The sequence below is a fragment of the Malaclemys terrapin genome, chromosome 11 (genome assembly GCF_027887155.1).
Source record: "Malaclemys terrapin pileata isolate rMalTer1 chromosome 11, rMalTer1.hap1, whole genome shotgun sequence".
In the NCBI taxonomy this organism is placed as follows: Eukaryota; Metazoa; Chordata; order Testudines; family Emydidae; genus Malaclemys; species Malaclemys terrapin.
In genome coordinates this window covers 54,756,762-54,776,384 of record NC_071515.1, presented here as the reverse complement: position 1 = coordinate 54,776,384, position 19,623 = coordinate 54,756,762, and the positions used below count along the sequence as shown (strand labels likewise).

The 19,623-nt window shown below is 43.7% G+C and overlaps 1 protein-coding gene across 7 annotated transcripts in view; it reads left to right on the top strand.

The window, feature by feature from the left end:
• The window catches only part of MBD5 (methyl-CpG binding domain protein 5), a 231,140-nt gene that overhangs the window by 168,222 nt on the left and 43,295 nt on the right, over positions 1–19,623 (top strand). For 5 of the 7 annotated variants that reach the window (XM_054044519.1, XM_054044518.1, XM_054044515.1 and 2 more), the window contains one exon: positions 17,708–18,733. In XM_054044519.1, coding sequence (XP_053900494.1) covers positions 17,708–18,733 — 1,026 coding nt within the window. The remainder of the gene's footprint in view (positions 1–17,707; positions 18,734–19,623) is intronic. The other 2 variants (XM_054044520.1, XM_054044521.1) reach the window with 1 other exon arrangement.

The window sequence follows — 19,623 nt, the reverse complement described above, 5'->3', positions numbered from 1 at the left end:
TAACAAAATCTCTGTATAATCTAAGACTGGGCCACTACAGCCACCCTCAAGCAGAAACTGCCCAGCTGTGGCTGAAAGAGCGGAGGGATGAGAAAGGGGAAAAGTGAGCTGTGCTAGCTGAGCCACATCCTGGAAGGCTGCAGCACGTGCCCCCTTTTCGAGGATACCATTTGGAGCAGGAACTCGCCACCCCTTGCCATGGACACTAGAGTTCTAGATTCACTTTTTCTGATCACTGACGTTAATATTTCCATACCCTTCACATCACATCTCTCACTATTAATCAGTGCTTCCTACCCCATTGCGAGTTGACACAAGTTGAAGATAGATCCCAGCTCTCTAATGCGGCAGCCCCAAATTACAGTCACTAAGCCCCACTGCCTCTCAGAAATAAACTATCATATCTTTGTCCTTGGCTATGGTGCCTGTAAAACAGGGCATAGATAACCCACTGTATCACTATGTGGTGCATCCTCCTATAGTGGCTGGTTCACACGGGCTAACAGCTTTCTCTTGCTGCTAGCTAATACAGTTAGTCCAGTAGCTCTAGTTGTGGACCTCTGTGCTGCAGTACTGAAGATGCAGGGTTCAAATCCTGATCATGATGCATGTGTTTGTTGTAAATTGTGGATGATAATACTTTCTTATCTGCCAAGGGAGTTGTGAAGCTAAATTTATTATCTCTTGAGGGAATTCTGAAGATTAAATTTATTTGGGAAAAAAAAATTATTACATATTCAGTATGTGGTTTGGATGGTGTGCAGTGAATAATGCATCGGGCTACATATTGACTGAGAAAATATAACTGCCTTATTCCCAGAGCACTGTCCATCCTCTGCACTGATTGAGGCTGGGGTCTTGTGGAAAAAATTGTGTGTGATCGTATAATTAAAGACTGCATCATAGTCCATGTGCATAAAGGGGCATTACCTAGTTTCTAAATGGTTTTGCTACCCAAATAACTTTCTTTTAATGTAGTTTTTGTATGCAGTTGAAACATAACAATTAATGGAACATTTTAAATGGCTTTAGGTTTTGAAAAAGTTTGAGGTTTGAAATAGTAACAAGGTGGAAGAGACTAGCATCCAGGGGGGAGGGGGTGGAAGGGGAGCGTGCAGTCCGTTACATGAATGCACCAAGAGATTTATATAACAAATTAAAGAAAGCAATGTGCATAATATGATTCTAACCAGGAGGAACCATTTACACTCATCTAGAAAGGTGGTGTTACACATTTTTAACTCTTTTTCCACATTTTGTCATACATTCTCTGGTTAGGATGTTAACAGGTCATATTACTGTCCAATATCCTTAACAAATGAGGGCTGAAAGATTCAGGCAAAACTTCCTGCTTGAAGGATAGAACAAATTCTTCCAGAGTTAACCCATGTCCATCAGGTCAATGTTGTTATTCATTTACTCTTTGTGCAACAGTCTCACCTAGAGGTCCTGACTGAGTTCAGGACCCTGTTGAACTAGGCAATGTCCAAATACAGAGTTAGAGATGATCCCTGTCCTAAAAAGCTCACAATTTAAAGAGACAAAGAATAGTAGAAAACAATATTATTTTCATACTCATTTTACAACTGGGACTGAGGTGCAGAGATGAAGTGACTTGCCTATAGTGGTGTTTGATCTCAGAGTATGAGAGACACAAGGTAGGTGAGGTAATATTTTTTATTGGACCAACTTCTGTTACTACCTCACCCACCTTCACTTGCCTGTAGTCATACAGCAAAACTGTGGCAGAGCCAGCAATTGAACACAGAGCTCCTAAGGTTCAGTCTAATACCTTAACCACAAGACCATCCTTCCTCTCTGAATATAAAGGTGTTATTAATTGACTTAATAATCACCACATCAATCGTCTACGCCATTAGATGTGGCCACAACTCTTAAAAAAGGAAGGCCTTGATAGGGTGAGCTGGAAGCACTTATTTGTTACTGTAAAGTTTATGGTAGGTGAAGAATTTTGCAGGTGGGTTTTATTTCCCTATATCGATGTAGGTGCCTCTGTTCTTGAATGTTCGTTCCGAATAAGCGCTAACAAATTTTAAAGGGACTCAGGAATGCCAGCCCCCATCTCCCTGAGTTGTTGACTGAGGGCTTGTCTTCACTACTGGGGTAACTCAACCTAAGTTACGCTACTCCAGCTACATGAATAACGTAGCTGGAGTTGACGTAGCCTAGGTCGACTTACCGCGATGTCTTCACTGCGCTGCGTCAATGGGAGAGACTTACCTTACTCTTCTCAGAGATCTGGATTACCGGGGTCGACTGGAGAGGGCTCTGCCGTCGATTTAGCGGGTCTTCTCTTGACCCACTAAATCAACACCTGCTGCATCGATTGCAGCAGCATCAATCTCCCCATAGTGAAGACAAGCCCTCAGACCTCTCTCTAGGTCCTCACATCCAGACTAAGTCTTTCTGCATAACATAAGATACAGCCTTTCCTATCCATGCACAAAATATAAACTCTTGTCCAGGCTCTCATCATGTTGCATCTTGATTATTGCAACATCCTTACCTCTTGACAAATGCAATCTTGAACCACTTGTATCTATTTCAGAATGCTGCTGCAAAAATCATTTCCCTAGCCCATCTCTTTAACCATATCACCTTCTCTTTGCATCTCTCCATTGGCTCCCTTTTTGCTATCATAGCAAACTTAACCTCTTTCTCTTCACTTTAAAGGCCCTTCACAACCTATCCCCATCCTAGCTATCATCTCTTATTTAGTATCAAAAGGCCAGCTCTCACCTGCGATCAGCCCCTGATGCCAGTCTTCGCTGTCCACTTGTTAAATTTTCAAACAAGCACCTTTGTGCTTTCTCCCATGTTGCCCCTCATGCTTTAAAGAAATTCCTCCATTAGCATCAACCAAAGTAACTCATTATCCTCCTTTAGATCTCTTCTTAAAACTCTCCTCTACCATGAAGCCTACAAAATACTGACAACAGTTAGGTTGCTGGAGTGCAGAAACCACTGCCTGTGATGCTGACCAATACTGTCTCATTGTTACCTTGTACTCCCCTGTCTCTCTGTCTATCCATCCATTTTCTCTTATAATTAAGAGAAAGCAGGAAAAGAACTATTTGTCCTGTGTTTCTACAGCACCTAGCACAGCAGAGTCCTGGTCTATGGCTGGGGCTCCTCAGTGCTATTATAATACAAATAAATAACAACAAGGCAGCTGAACTGAGAAAAACTGTTATATCAGTAGAACTGGAGGCAAGGAATGCAAGGATATTCATATATATATAGATATTACAGTCATGTAATGCAGATTTATATTTTTAAATCAGAAACAGTAACTATGAAAGTGTGTATAAGCCCTTTTAAGGTTTGCGAGAGGAACTCTCCTGGATCTCTAATACCTGTGGGAATGAGGACATGGTCACTGAGTCCGGGGAGAGAAATGGGTCTCAGACAAGATTTTTGTTTAAAAAAAAAAATAGAAAGAAACAAGAAAAAGGCCCATGCTACTGACTCATGTTACATGACCAGAATGGGCTAAGATTGCCCTCAATAGGCAGTTCCCAGTTGGCCTCTTTCTCCGATGTAGGAGCACAGGTTTACTGGGTGGCATGTAGTCCTTGCCAAGAGCAAGGCTCTCTGGGAAGTATTTAAACCCTGCCTTTTGGCCTATTGGAGAAAGATCGGGAAGGAAGCATACCTTACTGTTGGATCTCTCCTGAAAGCTATGGGCAAGAAAAACTCATTTTCCTTAGGGTCTTTCGGTATAATCCTTTTGATTTATAATGGGGTTTTGAGGCAGACACCTCTAATAGGTGTCTGAGCTAAATTCTTATATGCTGTGGTAATGTTTTACTGCTTTTTCATTAGTGAGTTGAAAAAAGCCTCAGACAGGGAACATAAGAACCTAAGAATGTCCATACTGGGTCAGACCATCTAGCCCAGTATCCCGTCTTCTGATGGTGGCCTGTGCCAGATGCTTCAAAGGGAACGAACAGAACAGGGCAATTTCGAGTGATCCATCTTCTGTCATCCAGTCCCAGCCTTTAGCAGTCAGAGGTTTAGGGACACCCGGAGGATGGGTTGCCTCCCTGGCCATCTTCGTTAATAGCCAGTGATAGACCTATCCTCCATTAACTTATCTAATTCTTTTTCTGAACCCAGTTATACTTTTGGTCTTCACTACATCCTCTAGCAATGAGTTCCACACGTTGACGGTGCATTGTGTGAAGAAATACTTCCTTTTGTTTGTTTTAAACCTGCTGCCTATTAATTTCATTGCGTGATCCCTGGTTCTTGTGTTATCTGAAGGGGTAAATAACACTTCCCTATACATTCTTTCCACACCATTAATGATTTTTTTAGACCTCTACTATATCCCCACTTAGTTATTTCTTTTCCAAGCTGAATAGTCCCAGTCTTTTTTATCTTTCTTATTTAGGGAAGCTATTCCATAACGCTAATCATTTTTGTTGTCCTTCTCTGTATCTTTTCCAATTCTAATATATCTTTTCTGAGATGGGGTGACCGGAACTGTACACAGTATTCAAGGTGTGTGGATGTACCATGAATTATATAGTGACATGATGTTTTCTGTCTTTTTAGCTATCTCTTTCCTAATGGTTCCTAATGTTGTTAGCTTTTTTTGATTGCCACTGCACATTGAGCAGACGTTTTCAGAGAACTATCCAAAATGATTCCAATATCTTTCTTGAGTGTAACAGCTAATTTAGACACCCATCAGTTTTAATTCGATTTAAAACAAAGCAAAAAGGTAAAAGAGAAATTCCCTCAATGTTACTTTGGTAGCTGTTTAAGCTTATTATGAGTGTGATGAAGGTAGACCAGTTTCCATGTGGTCCCTTGTTTCATGTCAGGCTTGATGCCTTTGAAACCCCTATTTAAAGAGTCTTCAGTGTCATGGGTTATTAATGAGGTCCAGACTAAACTGGGGAAAGCTGTTTTTATCTACTCTATACCTGTGATCTTACATTTCTTGTATGGAAGTTCATTTTCTTAGTGGCAGTGAGGTCAGTTTGTAGAGTGAATATGCTTTGAGTTCCATTGACTGATCTAGAGGCCTGCAATGGGACTGGAATCCTGTGGATCCCACACAACCCGCTGCCATAATAGTGGGAGCAGATAAAATGTTTGTTGTGGGCTGGATTGGGTAGGGAAAAAAACAGACTGCAGTAATTTGCGGGAAAACACTAAATTTCCTGTGAGTTTGTTCATAAATAGAATTTCAACAATGTAAAGCAAGTTTTTTTAATAAAGGTTTTATTAACTATATTTTAAGCGAGGGATAGAAAGAGATTTGATATCTATTATAACAGGGGCTAAAGTTTTTTTTTTTTTTTTTTTTACACATAGTTTAAGCAAGATTCATTTTATTCTTTTAGTGGTAAAAATTGTGCCTGAATTCCGTTTATATATATATATATATATATATATATATATATATATATATATATATATATATATATATATATATATACCGACCATGGTGTGGTGGGGTTGTTTTTTGTCTGTCTGTCTGTTTGTTTTTGTATCATGGAGGAATCTGTCTCTTGTGGGATTTGTGGGATCTATGTTTTTTGCAGGTGGGAGCAAGATAAAAATGCAAGAAACAATGCAGGAGGCAGGACAGGAGCAGGATTAAAAAAAAAATAAAAAATAGATCCATGCAGGGATCTAGACTGATCCACCTTATACCAAATTGTACAAAGAGGAGTTGGGGCTAGGTACCGCTGTTCAACTGATAATCCTTCCAAGCATACTAACAAGAGTTTTATTTCAATGAGCTAATTATCTTGCCAACCTTTTTAACATACCTGTACTGTATTCCCATCGAGGTGAGTTCCTTCTCCACAAGCCTGATTTTAGAAGGTCCCTTTTTTTTTTTTATATGGAGTGGATAGGAGTCCACCCATGTTTTTGTTTCGTTTGGCACTAGTATGATAAATACGAGGGGGTCAACAAGCATGTGGACCAGTATGAGCCAGTAGATAAAGTGTACTTAGATTTTCAGAAAGCCTTTGAGAAGGTCCCTCATCAAAGGCTCTTAAGCAAAGTAAGCTGTCATGGGATAAGAGGAAAGGTCCTCTCATGGATCAGTAACTGGTTAAAAGATAGGAAACAAAGGATAGGAATAAATTGTTCTCGGAATGGAGAGAGGTAAATAGTGCTGTCCCCCAGGGGTCTGTACTGGGCCCAGTCCTATTCAATATATTCATAAATGATCTGAAAAAAAGGGGTAAACAGTGAGGTGGCAAAATTTGCAGATGATACAAAGCTACTCAAGATAGTTAAGTCCAAAGCAGACTGCAAAGAGCTACAAAGTATGGCTGTCGATTAATTGCAGTTAACACACGCAATTAACTAAAAAAATTAACTGCAATTTTAAAAATTGCGATTAATCGCACTGTTAAACAATAGAATACCAATTGAAATTTATTAAATATTTTTGGATGTTTTTCTACATTTTCAAATATATTGATTTCAGTTACAACACAGAATACAAAGTGTACACTGCTTACTTTATATTATTTTTATTACAAATATTTGCACTGTAAAAATGATAAATACTATACTGTAGTGCAATCTCTATCTTGAAAGCGTAACTTACAAATGTAGATTTTTTTTCTTATATAACTGCTCTCAAAAACAAAACAATCTAAAACTTTAGAGCCTACAAATCCACTCAGTCCTACTTCTTGTTCAGCCAATCGCTAAGACAAACGTTTACATTTACGGGAGATACTGCTGCCTGCTTCTTATTTACAATGTCACCTGACAGTGAGAACAGGTATTCACATGGCACTTTTGTAGCCGGCGTTGCAAGGGATTTTTGCGTGCCAGATATGCTAAACATTCATATGCCCCTTCATACTTCAGCCACCATTCCGGAGGACATGCTTCCATGCTGGTGATATTCTTTAAAAAAATAGTGCATTAATTAAATTTCTGACTGAACTCCTTGGGGGAGAATTGTATGTCCCCTCCTCTGTTTTACCCGCATTCTGACATATATTTCATAACAGTCTCGAATGATGACCCAGCACATGTTCATTTTAAGAACACTTCCACTGCAGATTTGACAAAATGCAAAGAAGGTACCAATGTGACGTTTCAAAAAATAGCTATAGCACTCAACCCAAGTTTTAAGAATCTGAAGTGCCGTCTAAAATCTGAGAGGGATGAGGTGTGGCGCATGCTTTCAGAAGTCTTAAAAGAACAGCACTCAGATGCGGAAACTACAGAACCCGAACCACCAAAAAAGAAAATCAACTTTCTGCTGGTTGCATCTGACTCAGATGATTAAAATAAACATGCATCAGTCCGCTCTGCTTTGGATCATTATTGAGCAGAACCCATCATCGGCATGGATGCATATCCTCTGGAATGGTGTTTGAAGCCTGAAGGGACATATGAATCTTTAGTGCATCTGGCAAGTAAATATCTTGCGACGCTGGTTACAACAGCGCCATGCGAACACCTGTTCTCACTTTCAGATGACATTGTAAACAAGAAATGGGCAGCATTATCTCCTGCAAATGTAACCAAACTTGTTTGTCTGAGCGATTGGCTGAAGTAGGACTGAGTGGACTTGTAGGCATTAAAGTTTTACATTATTTTATTTTTGAATGCAGTTATTTTTTTGTACATAATTCTACATTTGTAAGTTCAACTTTCACGATAAAGAGATTGCACTACAGTACTTATATTAGGTAAATTGAGAATACTATTTCTTTTGTTTTTTTACAGTGCAAATATTTGTAATAAAAGATAAATATAAAGTGAGCACTGTATAGTTTGTATTCTGTGTTGTAACTGAAATTAATATTTTTGAAATGTAGAAAACATCCAAAAATATTTAAATAAATGGTATTCTATTATTGTTTAACAGTGCGATTAATCATGTGATTAATCGCAATTATTTTTTTTAATCATGTGATTATAATTTTTTTAATCGTGCAGTTAATCGCGATTAATTTTTTTAATCGCTTGACAGCCCTACTACATAGTGATCTCACAAAACTGAGTGACCGGGCAACAAAATGGCAGATGAAGTTCAATGTTGATAAATGCACAGTAATGCACATTGGAAAACATAACCCCAAATATACATATACAATGATGGGGTCTAAATTAGCTGTTACCACTCAAGAACTATCATTGTGGATAGTTCTCTGAAAATATCCACTCCATATGCAGCAGCAGTCAAAAAAGCTAACAGAATGTTGGGAATCATTAAGAAAGGTATAGATAATAAGACAAAAAATATCATATTGCCTCTATATAAATCCATGGTATGCCCACATTTTGAATACCTTGTGCAGATGTGGTCGCCCCATCTCAAACAAGATGTATTGGAATTGGAAAAGTTTCAGAAAGGGCAACAAAAATGATCAAGGGTATGGAACAGCTTCTGTATGAGAAGATATTAAAAAGATTGTGACTTTTCAGCTTGGAAAAGAGACGTCTAATGGGGGATATGATAACGGACTATAAAATCATGACTGGTGTTGAGAAAGTAAATAAGGAAGTGTTATTTACTCCTTCTCATAACAGAAGAACTAGGAGTCACCAAATGAAATTAATAGGCAGCAAGTTTAAAACAAATAAAAGGAAGAATTTCTTCACACAATGCACAGTCAACCTGTAGAACTCTGTCAGAAGATGTTGTGAAGGCAAAGACCATAACAGGGTTCAAAAAAGAACTAGATAAATTCATGAAGGATAGGTCCATCAATGGCTATTGGGCAGGGATGGTGTCCCTAGCCTCCGTTTGCCAGAAGCTGGGAATGGATGACAGGATGGATCACTTGATAATTACCTGGTCTGTTCATTCCCTCTGAGGCACCTGGCATCTGCCACTGTCAGAAGACAGGATACTGAGCTAGATGGACCTTTGGTCTGACCCAGTATGGCCATTCTTATGTTATGTTGATAGGTTCTGCTGTTAAAAGAAAACCATGTGAGAATGTCTTTCTCGTAGTATTTCTCAGCCTGGCCTTCAGGACTCCTTCTAATATTCACACCCTCTGAGCAACATTAAATACTTGACATTTTAAAAAAATAGAAGTTTTTCCTTTTTTCCAAATATGGAATATCTTCTTTGAGTGCTTGCTCATGTTGATTCCATTGTAGGTGTGTGCGTGCCCGGATGTGCGGTCGTGAGAGACTTTTGTCTTAGCGGTATCCATAGGGTTAGCTGTGGCACTCTCTGAAGTGCCGCGCTCATGCAGCAGTATAGCAGGTGCCGTCGGCCCGGCACCCTCTGAGTTCCTTCTTACCGCTCGGGGTGGTCAGTTGGAACTCCTCTGTCCCTTGCTTTGCAGGCGGTCAGCGGTTTTTCTTCGAACTTAGCCTTGTGCTTCTAGCTGTAAATAGTTTAATCATTTGTTAGTTAAGTACCTGTTAAGCATTTAGTTAGATAGTGTCCCGGCAGGGACTTTGCCCCAGGCGGGGCATGCCTCGTTCTCCAGGTTTCAAGCCCTGCTCTTCATGTAACAGGCCCATGCCTGTTTGTGACTCACATGAGAGTTGTCTACAGTGCCTTGAGGAATTCCACATAAAGGAGCGCTGTTGCATCTGCCAGAACTTTCATCCTCGGACACAAAGAGAGCGTGACGTACACCTCAGGACCCGCCTGATGCAGGCTGCCCTACGCCCAGCTTCGGAGTCATCACGGCCTGAACCAGCACCCAGCACGTCCACTTCGGTGCATAGCGCATCCCCTTCTCCGGTGCCAAAGAAGAAGATGCCACTGAGCAAGCCTGACCAAGGGGCACTGGGCAAAGGACCCTTCTCGGGCCTTACGCCCACTCTGGCCCCGCAAAAGGGCTCAGCCCTGGGGAGTTCCTCCCCCCGAAAGGACCTGCCACTGACTCCAGGGAGTGATAAAGGGCCCAAGCCGACAGCGCAGTCAATGCCCTCTGAGCCCCCGGCACCTGGTGAGCTAAGAGCACCTCTGCTGCAGCCAGCGCCACATGCGGCAATGGAACTGGCTAAGACTCCCCACGAGGGCAAGCCCACCAGCAAGGCCTCACACAAAACAAGCAAGCGCCACTGGTCTCTGGAGCCAAGACAGAGCCCTGGGTTGCCACATTCTTGGTCTCCACATCAGCCCAGGTCTCTGGCTCGCCGCTACGAGTCATCGTCACTGCCCTCCCGATCACTGTCTTCAGGCCAGGTGTTGACGATCTCCCTGGCACCGGTCTTCGTCGCATTGTTGGTCACTGTTGCTGAGACCGCGAGGTCACTCCCTGACATGGCGCTGCTCACCCTACTCCCAACGCCGGTCGGACCGTTCCCGGCACCGGTCACCGGCAGCAACAGTGAGCTGCCAGACCCAAGCCTCCACAGCCTCACCTTGTTCACTGGAGGGTGATGACCTCTTCAGCTCGAAGGCACAGTTCAGCCCCTCATCTGGACAGCATCGTGATTGGGCTCCGGAGGGCGTGTCCGTGGCATTGGTGCTGATCTGGCAGCTGGGCCAGTGACCGACCCAATGGCCTTATTGGAATGCCTAGGACATTCCCATCATGTCATTGCCCCACTCCCACCAGCCCTCGGTCGCCAGGCATGCCAAAGTCGGTACCCATGGCACTGATAGCAGAGGGTTTAGTGCAGGATTCTCCAGCAGCCACTGCGGGTGAGGAGCCGATATCCACCCCAAGGCCCTCTCTGACAGGTGAGGACACCGCCAGACCTCCCCTGGTCGTCCAATCATCCTCCTCCTCTCCAGATGAGGTGGTGGCAGGCCCTTCGAGAGCTAGTCCGCTGGACGATTTTAAGTGGCTTCCAACCTGGGCCTCAAGGCGGAGGAGATGACGGAGTAGTCGAACACATTGTTTTATGTGCTCTCAGCGTCCGCCCCAGCCCATGTCGTGCTCCTGGTACACAAGGGGGTCCTGAATGTTGCCAAAACCATCTGACAAACCCCGTCCTCCATCCCGCCCACCTCTAAGAGGATGGAAAAGAAGTACTTTGTCCCTGCAAAAGGGTTCGAGTACTTGTACATCTACCCACCACCAGGATCATTGGTCGTCTCGGCGGCCAATGAGAGGGACAAACAGGAGCCCACCAGTTCCACCCGTAAAAATAAGGAGGCCAAGAGGCTGGATTTGTTTGGTCACAAAATTTATTCTACGGCCAGCTCCAGTTTCGGGTGGTAAATCACCAGGCCCTCTTGGGTCGCTATAAGTTGTGGGACTCTCTCCTCAAGTTCAAAGAGATGGCCCAGGAGTACTCCCTCCAAATGGCCTGGGACATGGCCGATTCAGCTGCCCGGGTGGTCGCCTTAACGGTGGTCATGCAGTGCAGTTCCTGGCTCCAGACCGCTGGCCTGTCCCAGGACATGCAGGCCTCTATTCAGGACCTCCCATCTGATGGTGTTCTCTGATCAAACAGATGCGCATCCGCCTGGCCTGAAAGACACACAGACAACCTTCTGCTCTCTGGGGATGCACACTCCTCAGGTGTCGAGACAGCCATTCCGGCCTCCTCCACCACCTCGACAATGGCAGCCTCTACAAGGGCCTCTAAGGAAACTGGACATTGGGTTCAGCCGCTGCCACCCTTCGTAGTCCCAGTCTCCTGCACATCCTGGCCCAAAGAAGCACTGGGGGGCCAGAAGTGCTCATTTTGAGGGTGCGCTCGGGAGTGACACACCAGTCAACTGCCCAGATCCTTTCAGTTTTTTCCTCAACAGCCTTTTCCCCTACTGCTCAGCCTGGTTGTGGGTTATGTCAGACTGCTGGGTCCTGGACATAGTGGCTCGGGGCTACACCCTGCAATTCCTGGCCACCCCTCCCTTCCATCCCCCCACTTCCCCATCCTTCTTCCAGGACCCTTCTCACGAGCAAGTCCTTGTTCAGGAGGTCGAGAAGCTCCTAAGCTTGGGAGCTGTGGAGGAGGTTCCTCGAGACATGGAAGGAAGAATATTCTACTTCCTAATCCTGAAGGCAAAAGAGGGCCTCAGACCCATTTTGGACCTGCGGGGCCTCAATAAGTCTCTCAAGAAGTTGGAAGTTCCACATGGTCTCCCTGGCCTTCATCATCCCTTCCCTGGATTCGGGGGGAACGCTGGGGGTGGGGGTGTACGCCGCTCTGGTCTTAAAGGATTCTTACTTTCATGTCTCCATATTCCCAAGACACAGGCATTTCCTGCATTGCATGGTGGCTGGGTGCCACTTCCAGTTCACTCCAGCACTACCCTTTGGCCTGTACTTGGCCCGGAGTGTTCACAAAATGCATGGCGCCGATGGTGACTTTCCTGAGGCGTCAAGGGGTCCAGATCTTCCCGTATCTTGACAACTGGCTCATTAAGGGCAGGTCTCTGGAGGAGGTGCACGGGAGCCTTGATTTGTTGTGCTCCACCTGCAGTGACCTGGGCTTGTTAATAAATACAGAAATATCCATGTTAACGCCAGTCCGACGCGTAGAGTTAATCGGAGCAGTTCTCGACTCTACGCGGGCCATGGCCTTCCTGCCAGAAGTGCATTTCAAGGCGATGACAGACTTGATCTCCCTCATAAAGAGCCACAACCCAAACATGCCTGTGACTGATAGGCCACATTCCACATGCACATACGTCGTCAGCCACGCCCGGCTTCATCTGAGGCCTCTGCAAGCGTGGCTGGCCTCAGTCTATATTTCCAGCAGGCACCCCCAGACCGAGTGGTCATGGTGCTGAGCCACGTCCTCTTGTCTCTGGACTGGTGGCGGGATTCCAAGTTGGTGCTGCAAGGAGTCCCCTTTGGAACCCCATCTCCGTCGTTCACCCTGGTCTCTGATGCATCGGATCTGTGCTGGGGAGCCAATCTGGGCGAGCTCAACCCCCAGGGCATCTGCCTACAACACGAGCTAGGCCTTCATATTAATATCAGGGAGCACAGAGCAATTCACCTGGCCTGCCAGGCTTTCCTACCCCACCTGGAAGGCAAGGTGGTGCAGGTCCTGACAGACAATACTGCTGCGATGAATTACATCAACAGGCAGAGTGGCACCTCTGGGACTTTTGTGTGTCATGCCATTCATTTGGTAGCCACCCACCTGCCTGGAACCAAGAATGTCCGTACAGATCACCTCAGCAGGACCTTCTCGTCTCTCCAGAAATGGTCGCTCCATCCAAAGGTGGTCAGCCTAGATTTCCACAGGTGGGGAACGGCCTGGGTGAACCTGTTCACATCCAGGCAGAACAGAAAGTGCCACGTGTTCTGTTCTCTCCTGGGCAGAGACAAGAGCTACCTGTTGGATGCCTTCCTGATGCTGTGGTCAGGAGCGCTAATGTACGCCTTCCTGACGATACCATTAATCCACAAGGTTCTGCTAAAGGTAAAGCAAGACAAAGCGACGGTTATCCTCAAAGCCCCAGCGTGGCCTCATCAACACTGGTTTGGCATGCTGCTGAGTCTTTTGGCACTCACCCTGGTGCAGCTGCCTCTTCGGCCGGATCTGCTGTCCCAGAACCACAGCGCTGTACTGCATCCAAACCTGGCGGTGCTGCACTTGACCGTCTGGCTACTGGGTGGCTAAGTGTGGAAGAATGCTGGTGTTCCGCTGGTGTCCAGCAGGAAACCCTCCACCAGGGCTACCTACATTGCAAAGTGGAAGCGATATTCGTGTTGGGCCTTGGATCTTCACATTCATGAGGAAGAGGTCCCACTGCAGAACATCCTGGACTATTTGCTGCACCTTAAGCTCCAGGGTCTGTCGCTATCTTCAGTCAAGGTACACCTTGCGGCCATTTCAGCCTTCTGCCCTCTGTTTCAAAGCAGGTCGGACTTTGCCCATCCCATGACGGCGCAGTTCCTGAAAGGTCTGGAGCGCCTTTACCTGCATGTCCGGGACCTGGTACCATCTTGGGACCTGAATCTTGTGTTGTCAAGGCTCATGGGGCCCACCTTCAAGCCCTTTGCTTCCTGCTCCCTCCTGCTTCTCTCCTGCAAAGTCTCCTTTTTGGTTGCCATAACTTTGGCCCATAGGGTGTCCGAGATCAGGGTGCTCATGTCGGAACCACCTTATACGATCTTCTATAAGGACAAGGTCCAGCTGCATCTGCACCCGGCATTTCTGCCCAAAGTTATCTCCCAGTTCCATACTGGTCAAGACATCAACAGGCCTTTGTCCAAAGCCTCATACGACTGATGAGGAATGTAGGCTGCATACCCAGACGGGCACTGGCCTTCTACATAGAACAAAGCCGTTCTGTAAGTCTAAGCAATTGTTTGTTGCTGTCGCGGTCAGGACGAATGGTTGCCCAGTGTCTACCCAGAGAATCTGGTCCTGGATCATGGCCTGCATCCGCTACTGCTATGAGCTGGCGAAGGTGCCCCCACTAGCGATCGTGACGGCTCACTCGACTAGGGCGCAGGCGTCGTCACCGGCCTTCCTTGCTCAGGTGCCAATCCAAGAAATTTGCCGTGCCGCAACCTGGTCATCCGTCCACATGTTTGCTTTGCACTGTGTGCTGACCCAGCAAGCTCAAGATGATGCTGGTTTCAGCAGAGCAGTACTCCAATCTACAAGACCATGAACTCCGAGCCCACCTCCAGGTATTCTGCTTGTGAGTCACCTACAATGGAATCGACATGAGCAAGCACATGAAGAAGAAAAAACGATTACCCACCTTTTGTAACTGTTGTTCTTCGAGATTTGTTGCTCATGTCCATTCCATTACCCGCCCTCCTGCCCCTCTGTCGGAGTTGTCGGCAAGAAGAAACTGAGAGGACTCAGAACTGGTGGCACCTGATATACTGCCGCACGAGCACGGTACTTCAGAGGGTGCCACAGCCAGCCCTACAGATACCACTAAGGCAGCAGTTCTCAAACAGTGGGTCAGGACCCCAAAGTAGGTTGTGACCCCATTTTAATGGGGTCGCCAGGACTAGCGTTAGACTTTCTGCGGTCTGGTGCTAAAGTTTGAGCCCCACCACCCAGGCCAAAATTTAAGCTCCACCACCCAGGGCCAAAGCCCAAAGGCTTTAGTCTTGGGTGACAGGGCTCCGGTTACAGACCCCCCCACCTGGGGCTGAAGCTCTTGGGCTTTGGCTTTGGTCCCGCCCCGCCTGGGGCGGGCTCAGGCTTCGGTCCCCCCTTGTAGGGTCATGTAGGAATTTTTGTTGTAAGAAGGGGGGTGCGGTGCAATGAAGTTTGAGGTCCCCTGCGCTAGGGCAAAAGTCTGCAGCGCCCACACACGTGGGCGCATGCACACCTACAATGGAATGGACATGAGCAACACATCTTGAAGAACAACCGTTTCAAAAGGTGGGTAATCATGTTTTCTCCTTCACCATTCAGTCCTGCACTACTAATAGATACCAATATTTACCTGACACATCAGAGCTAGAAATGGGAGTTTTATACTATTAGAAAAGGAAATTTCCCTGCTTTCCAGTGAAATGCAAGTAACTTGCTTCTAGCCCTGGAAAGTCCTTAAAATATGCTACAATATGTTGTAGCATATTTTAAGGACTTAAGTTACTTAAGAATGTTTTCAGAGGTTTCTAAAATATAGTAGTTATTTCTGGTTTCTGTTCCCTGGGACCTGTACAATCAAACTCTTGGTATTAAGGATGTCTGGCTTACAGGTATGAGAAATGAAAAATTATTTCTAAATTATTCATCCCACTCATTTGGGATGAATTACACATTTCATGCATGTTGTTGCCTTTTGGAGCCAATGCGACCATGCCAAACTCTCATTAAAAAGAAAAAAAACCCAAACCTGTAACATACCATTCCATTATGTTGATGTGGTCATGTTCCATGCAAGTGTGTGTGTGAGAGAGAGAGAGATTTTTTTTTCTATGACATTTTGTTTTAGAGACTTTCTCTGAGACTTTTAGTCTGCAGAAACAGGTACAATAGGAGAGTTATCTTGACAGAAAACAAACTTACTTGACATACTTGTAATTCTCATTCTCTTTCATGTCATTCTGTTGCCATTCAACATCCTCATCATCTCAGTGTTTGAAAGGTTCCTTATGAACTAGTTTTATTTTCAGTTTTTAATTAGCTTTTTGGGGGAAGCTGCCTACCACTTTGGATATATATTTCCAGACCACATATTTCTTCCTGCGTTCTCAGCCATGTGGAGAGGAACAGTTTGTTTTGTTTTTATGTTTTTGTCATGGGTTCCAGATTGCTGCCTGGAGAAATTTACTAATCATGAAAGCATTTATACATGTCTGCTAACATGCTAGCCCTGGGAGCTTGTGAAATCCTGTTCTTATGATTACCAGCTTGATTTCTGTCAACTTCAGCTGCAACATTTTATTTATTTATTTATTTTTGTTTGTTTATTGTGCCATAATATTGTAGTTGCTTCCCAGAAAAGAAGGCATGATCCTTGGCCCAAGGAGCTCAACAGTTGACATCTCATGTAATATATATAACTATATGTAATGTTTAACTGTCAATACTTTACACTTTTGAATGATGGTATTGTGAGGTGTCAGATAAAAAATTGGATTCTGTCTTTAACAATTCTCTGAAGGTAGTTGAACTCCCAGTTTCCAATAGTATTTGTTTCTGGAGTTTTGCTAAATTATAATTGATGCTCTCTGATTTTTATCTGATCAGCGGGCTACACAGTGGAATTTGCTGCAGCTTTTCAATAGAAGATAGCAGAAAAAATGATTTATTTTATCAAATTAATCTGCATTTTTACTATTTATGTTTACCGAGACCCAGGGCATCTCTAAGGTTGAAAAGTATGGTTCGAAGGTGGTTACATTCTGTTTTATTTCTCCTGCTCCTCTGACACCTCTTTTGCATACAACTACTGTCAATTCAGATAAGAAATCTCCTTCAGGTAGGGGAAAACAGATCATTTATTTGTGGAGTTCAACATTGTTTAAGGCTGATAGACAGATATGCAGAAACAGAAAAAGAATAACCAGTCTTGAATAAACAACAGCCTTTATTGTAAATCCACTCAGCAAGGAAGCTTTGGACTTCTCTGCCACTCTAAGCAAAGGATTCATCCAGGCCACCCAAATGACTTTACCTTTTCCTTCAAGAAAACTTCTGTTGTTTTCCTTGGCAACTTGTATTTGGCTTTAACGTTTTCTGGAACTTGACAGTTAAATTTCACAATAATAATAATAATTAATAATTATGCTTTCCTCCAAAGATGACAGAAATGATGTTTTACAAACAATAATTCACAAAACATACTGTGAAATGGGAAATGTTCTGATCATTTTACAGATGGAAAAAGCAATACAGTGGCAGAGTTGGGAATAGAATCAGGAAACTAGGAGCCAAGATTCATGGATCTAATCTTGGGACCATACTCTTTACCATTAGGTTTTAAGGCCTTCGCTGATCATTTTAGTAGTGGATATAGTGTGGGTTCAAGACTGAACATAGTAACAAATGGGTAGTTTTCAGTCCTAGACTAATCCAAAATACATTAAATAAAATAATGAAATCCTCTTACACAATTCTCTGCTGGAGGAGTTTAAAAAGAAACGTAAGTTTTTCATTTAAGTAGGATTCCAGTTGTGATGTGGCAATGGCATTTCTGTGTAGTATCTGAAATAATTCATTACAAATTGTCTTTCTTATTAAAAAATGTTAAAATCATGCTGTTTGAATTTTCTTCATCTGAGTGTTGAATATGGCTAAATTTGGATGAGTCTAGTTATTGTTGCAATTATGATAGTATTTGTCCTTCAATAAACATTATTAATATATGTATTGTTTTGTGTTACAGGGGGTTCAGGACCATCATCTTCCATAGCCATAGCTGGAACCAGCCAACCTGCCATCACAAAGACAACATCCGTTCTTCAAGATGGTGTTATAGTCACTACTGCAGCTGGAAATCCACTTCCGAGCCAGCTGCCCATTGGGAGTGATTTCCCTTTTGTTGGCCACGAACACACACTTCACTTTCCACAGAACTGCGCTTCAAACAACAATCTTCCGCATTCTTTGAATCCAAACCTTCTCAATTCTCTACCTATCTCTTTGCCAGTGAATCAACAACATCTCTTAAACCAGAATCTATTAAATATACTACAGCCTTCAGCAGGAGAAGGCAAGTCTGAGGTCATACTCAACCCTTTAGGTTTACTCAACCCAAGTGTAAATGCTGCGCTAGCTTTTCTCTCCAGTGACATGGATGGGCAGGTATTACAACCTGCTCATTTTCAGCTTCTAGCAGCCCTACTTCAGAATCAAGCCCAAGCAGCTGCCATGCTTCCCCTACCATCTTTCAATTTGACCATCTCAGATTTGTTACAACAGCAAAATAACCCTTTACCCTCAGTAACACAGATGACAGCCCCACCAGACCATTTGCCAAGCAATCAGTCAGACAGCAACAGAGCAGAGACCCTTTTAACCAACCCCCTGGGGAACCCTATACCAAGCTTTACAGGCACTGACACTACTTCTAACCCCTTGCTCCTCCCAGCTGTCACTGGGGCCTCGGGATTAATGGCCTTAAATCCCCAGCTGTTGGGAGGTGTCCTGAACTCCGCATCGGGCAACACTGCTAATCATCCAGAGATATCCATAGCAACCTCCTCCCAGGCAACCACTACCACAACCACTACATCATCAGCAGTGACAGCACTGTCTGTCTCAACACTTGGTGGGACAGCAGTGGTGTCAATGGCAGAAACATTGCTGAACATATCTAATAATGCTGGGAATACATCTGGTCCAGCTAAACTCAACAATAACTCTGTGGTGCCACAGCTACTTAACCCTCTACTGGGGACAGGTCTGCTTGGTAAGTTAAATTTTTTCACAGATTTAAAAAAAAAAAAAGGTTGGGGGGAGAGTTTCTGATTCTATTTTCTATTATTAAAGACTCCATTTCATTGCACTATTTCTAAAAGGGTTTTGTATGTCACAGGTCATTGAATACTTCTAGAGAAAACCATTACTGTCAGAAATTTTAAATAGCAATTTTTAAAAATTCAGCAATATTTAATACTGTTTTTGGATATAATTTTATTTTCCATTCCCTCATTCTGATGCCACCAAACCTACTACATACACTTAAATACAGTCAGGCAAATTTAACTCCTTTTATTTTTCATGTAACAAAAGCACAGGTGCATCTTTGGGATGCGGTGTTTTATTTCAAATATATGTGGCATCACAGGGTTAGTACGAGTAGCTGTGCGGTCCATTAAAAATGGCCAAGTGCATTTTTTCCATTTAAATCAAAAATATGCCAAAACCATAGCACATGTCCTATATGTACATAAAGCACTCCAAGTAAAGCCTTGCACAAGTTCAGTAAAGTAGGTTGCCCCTTCTAGCCCTTGATTGTACATTTCTGTTTTCATATTTCTTTGTTTTTCATTTCTTCATTGTAGTTTAGAAACTGACGGTATCACACCTGACAAGTCCTTACATAACTGATGAACTCTTAAGCCTAAACTGTTCTCCTAAATCTCTAGTCTCTTGATGAATTTACTCAGAACGTGATATTTTTTGTGTTCTGTGCTGTTTGGACTCAATAAGCAAATAACTATACCAGTAGGATGACCAAAATATTGTGTCAAAGAGCTGGAATGCATTGCAACTCTGTTACTTATGTCAAGCTACAATATTGTTACTGTGAACTCATCCCTACTTTTATAATATCATTTAATTTAGCATTAGGATTGC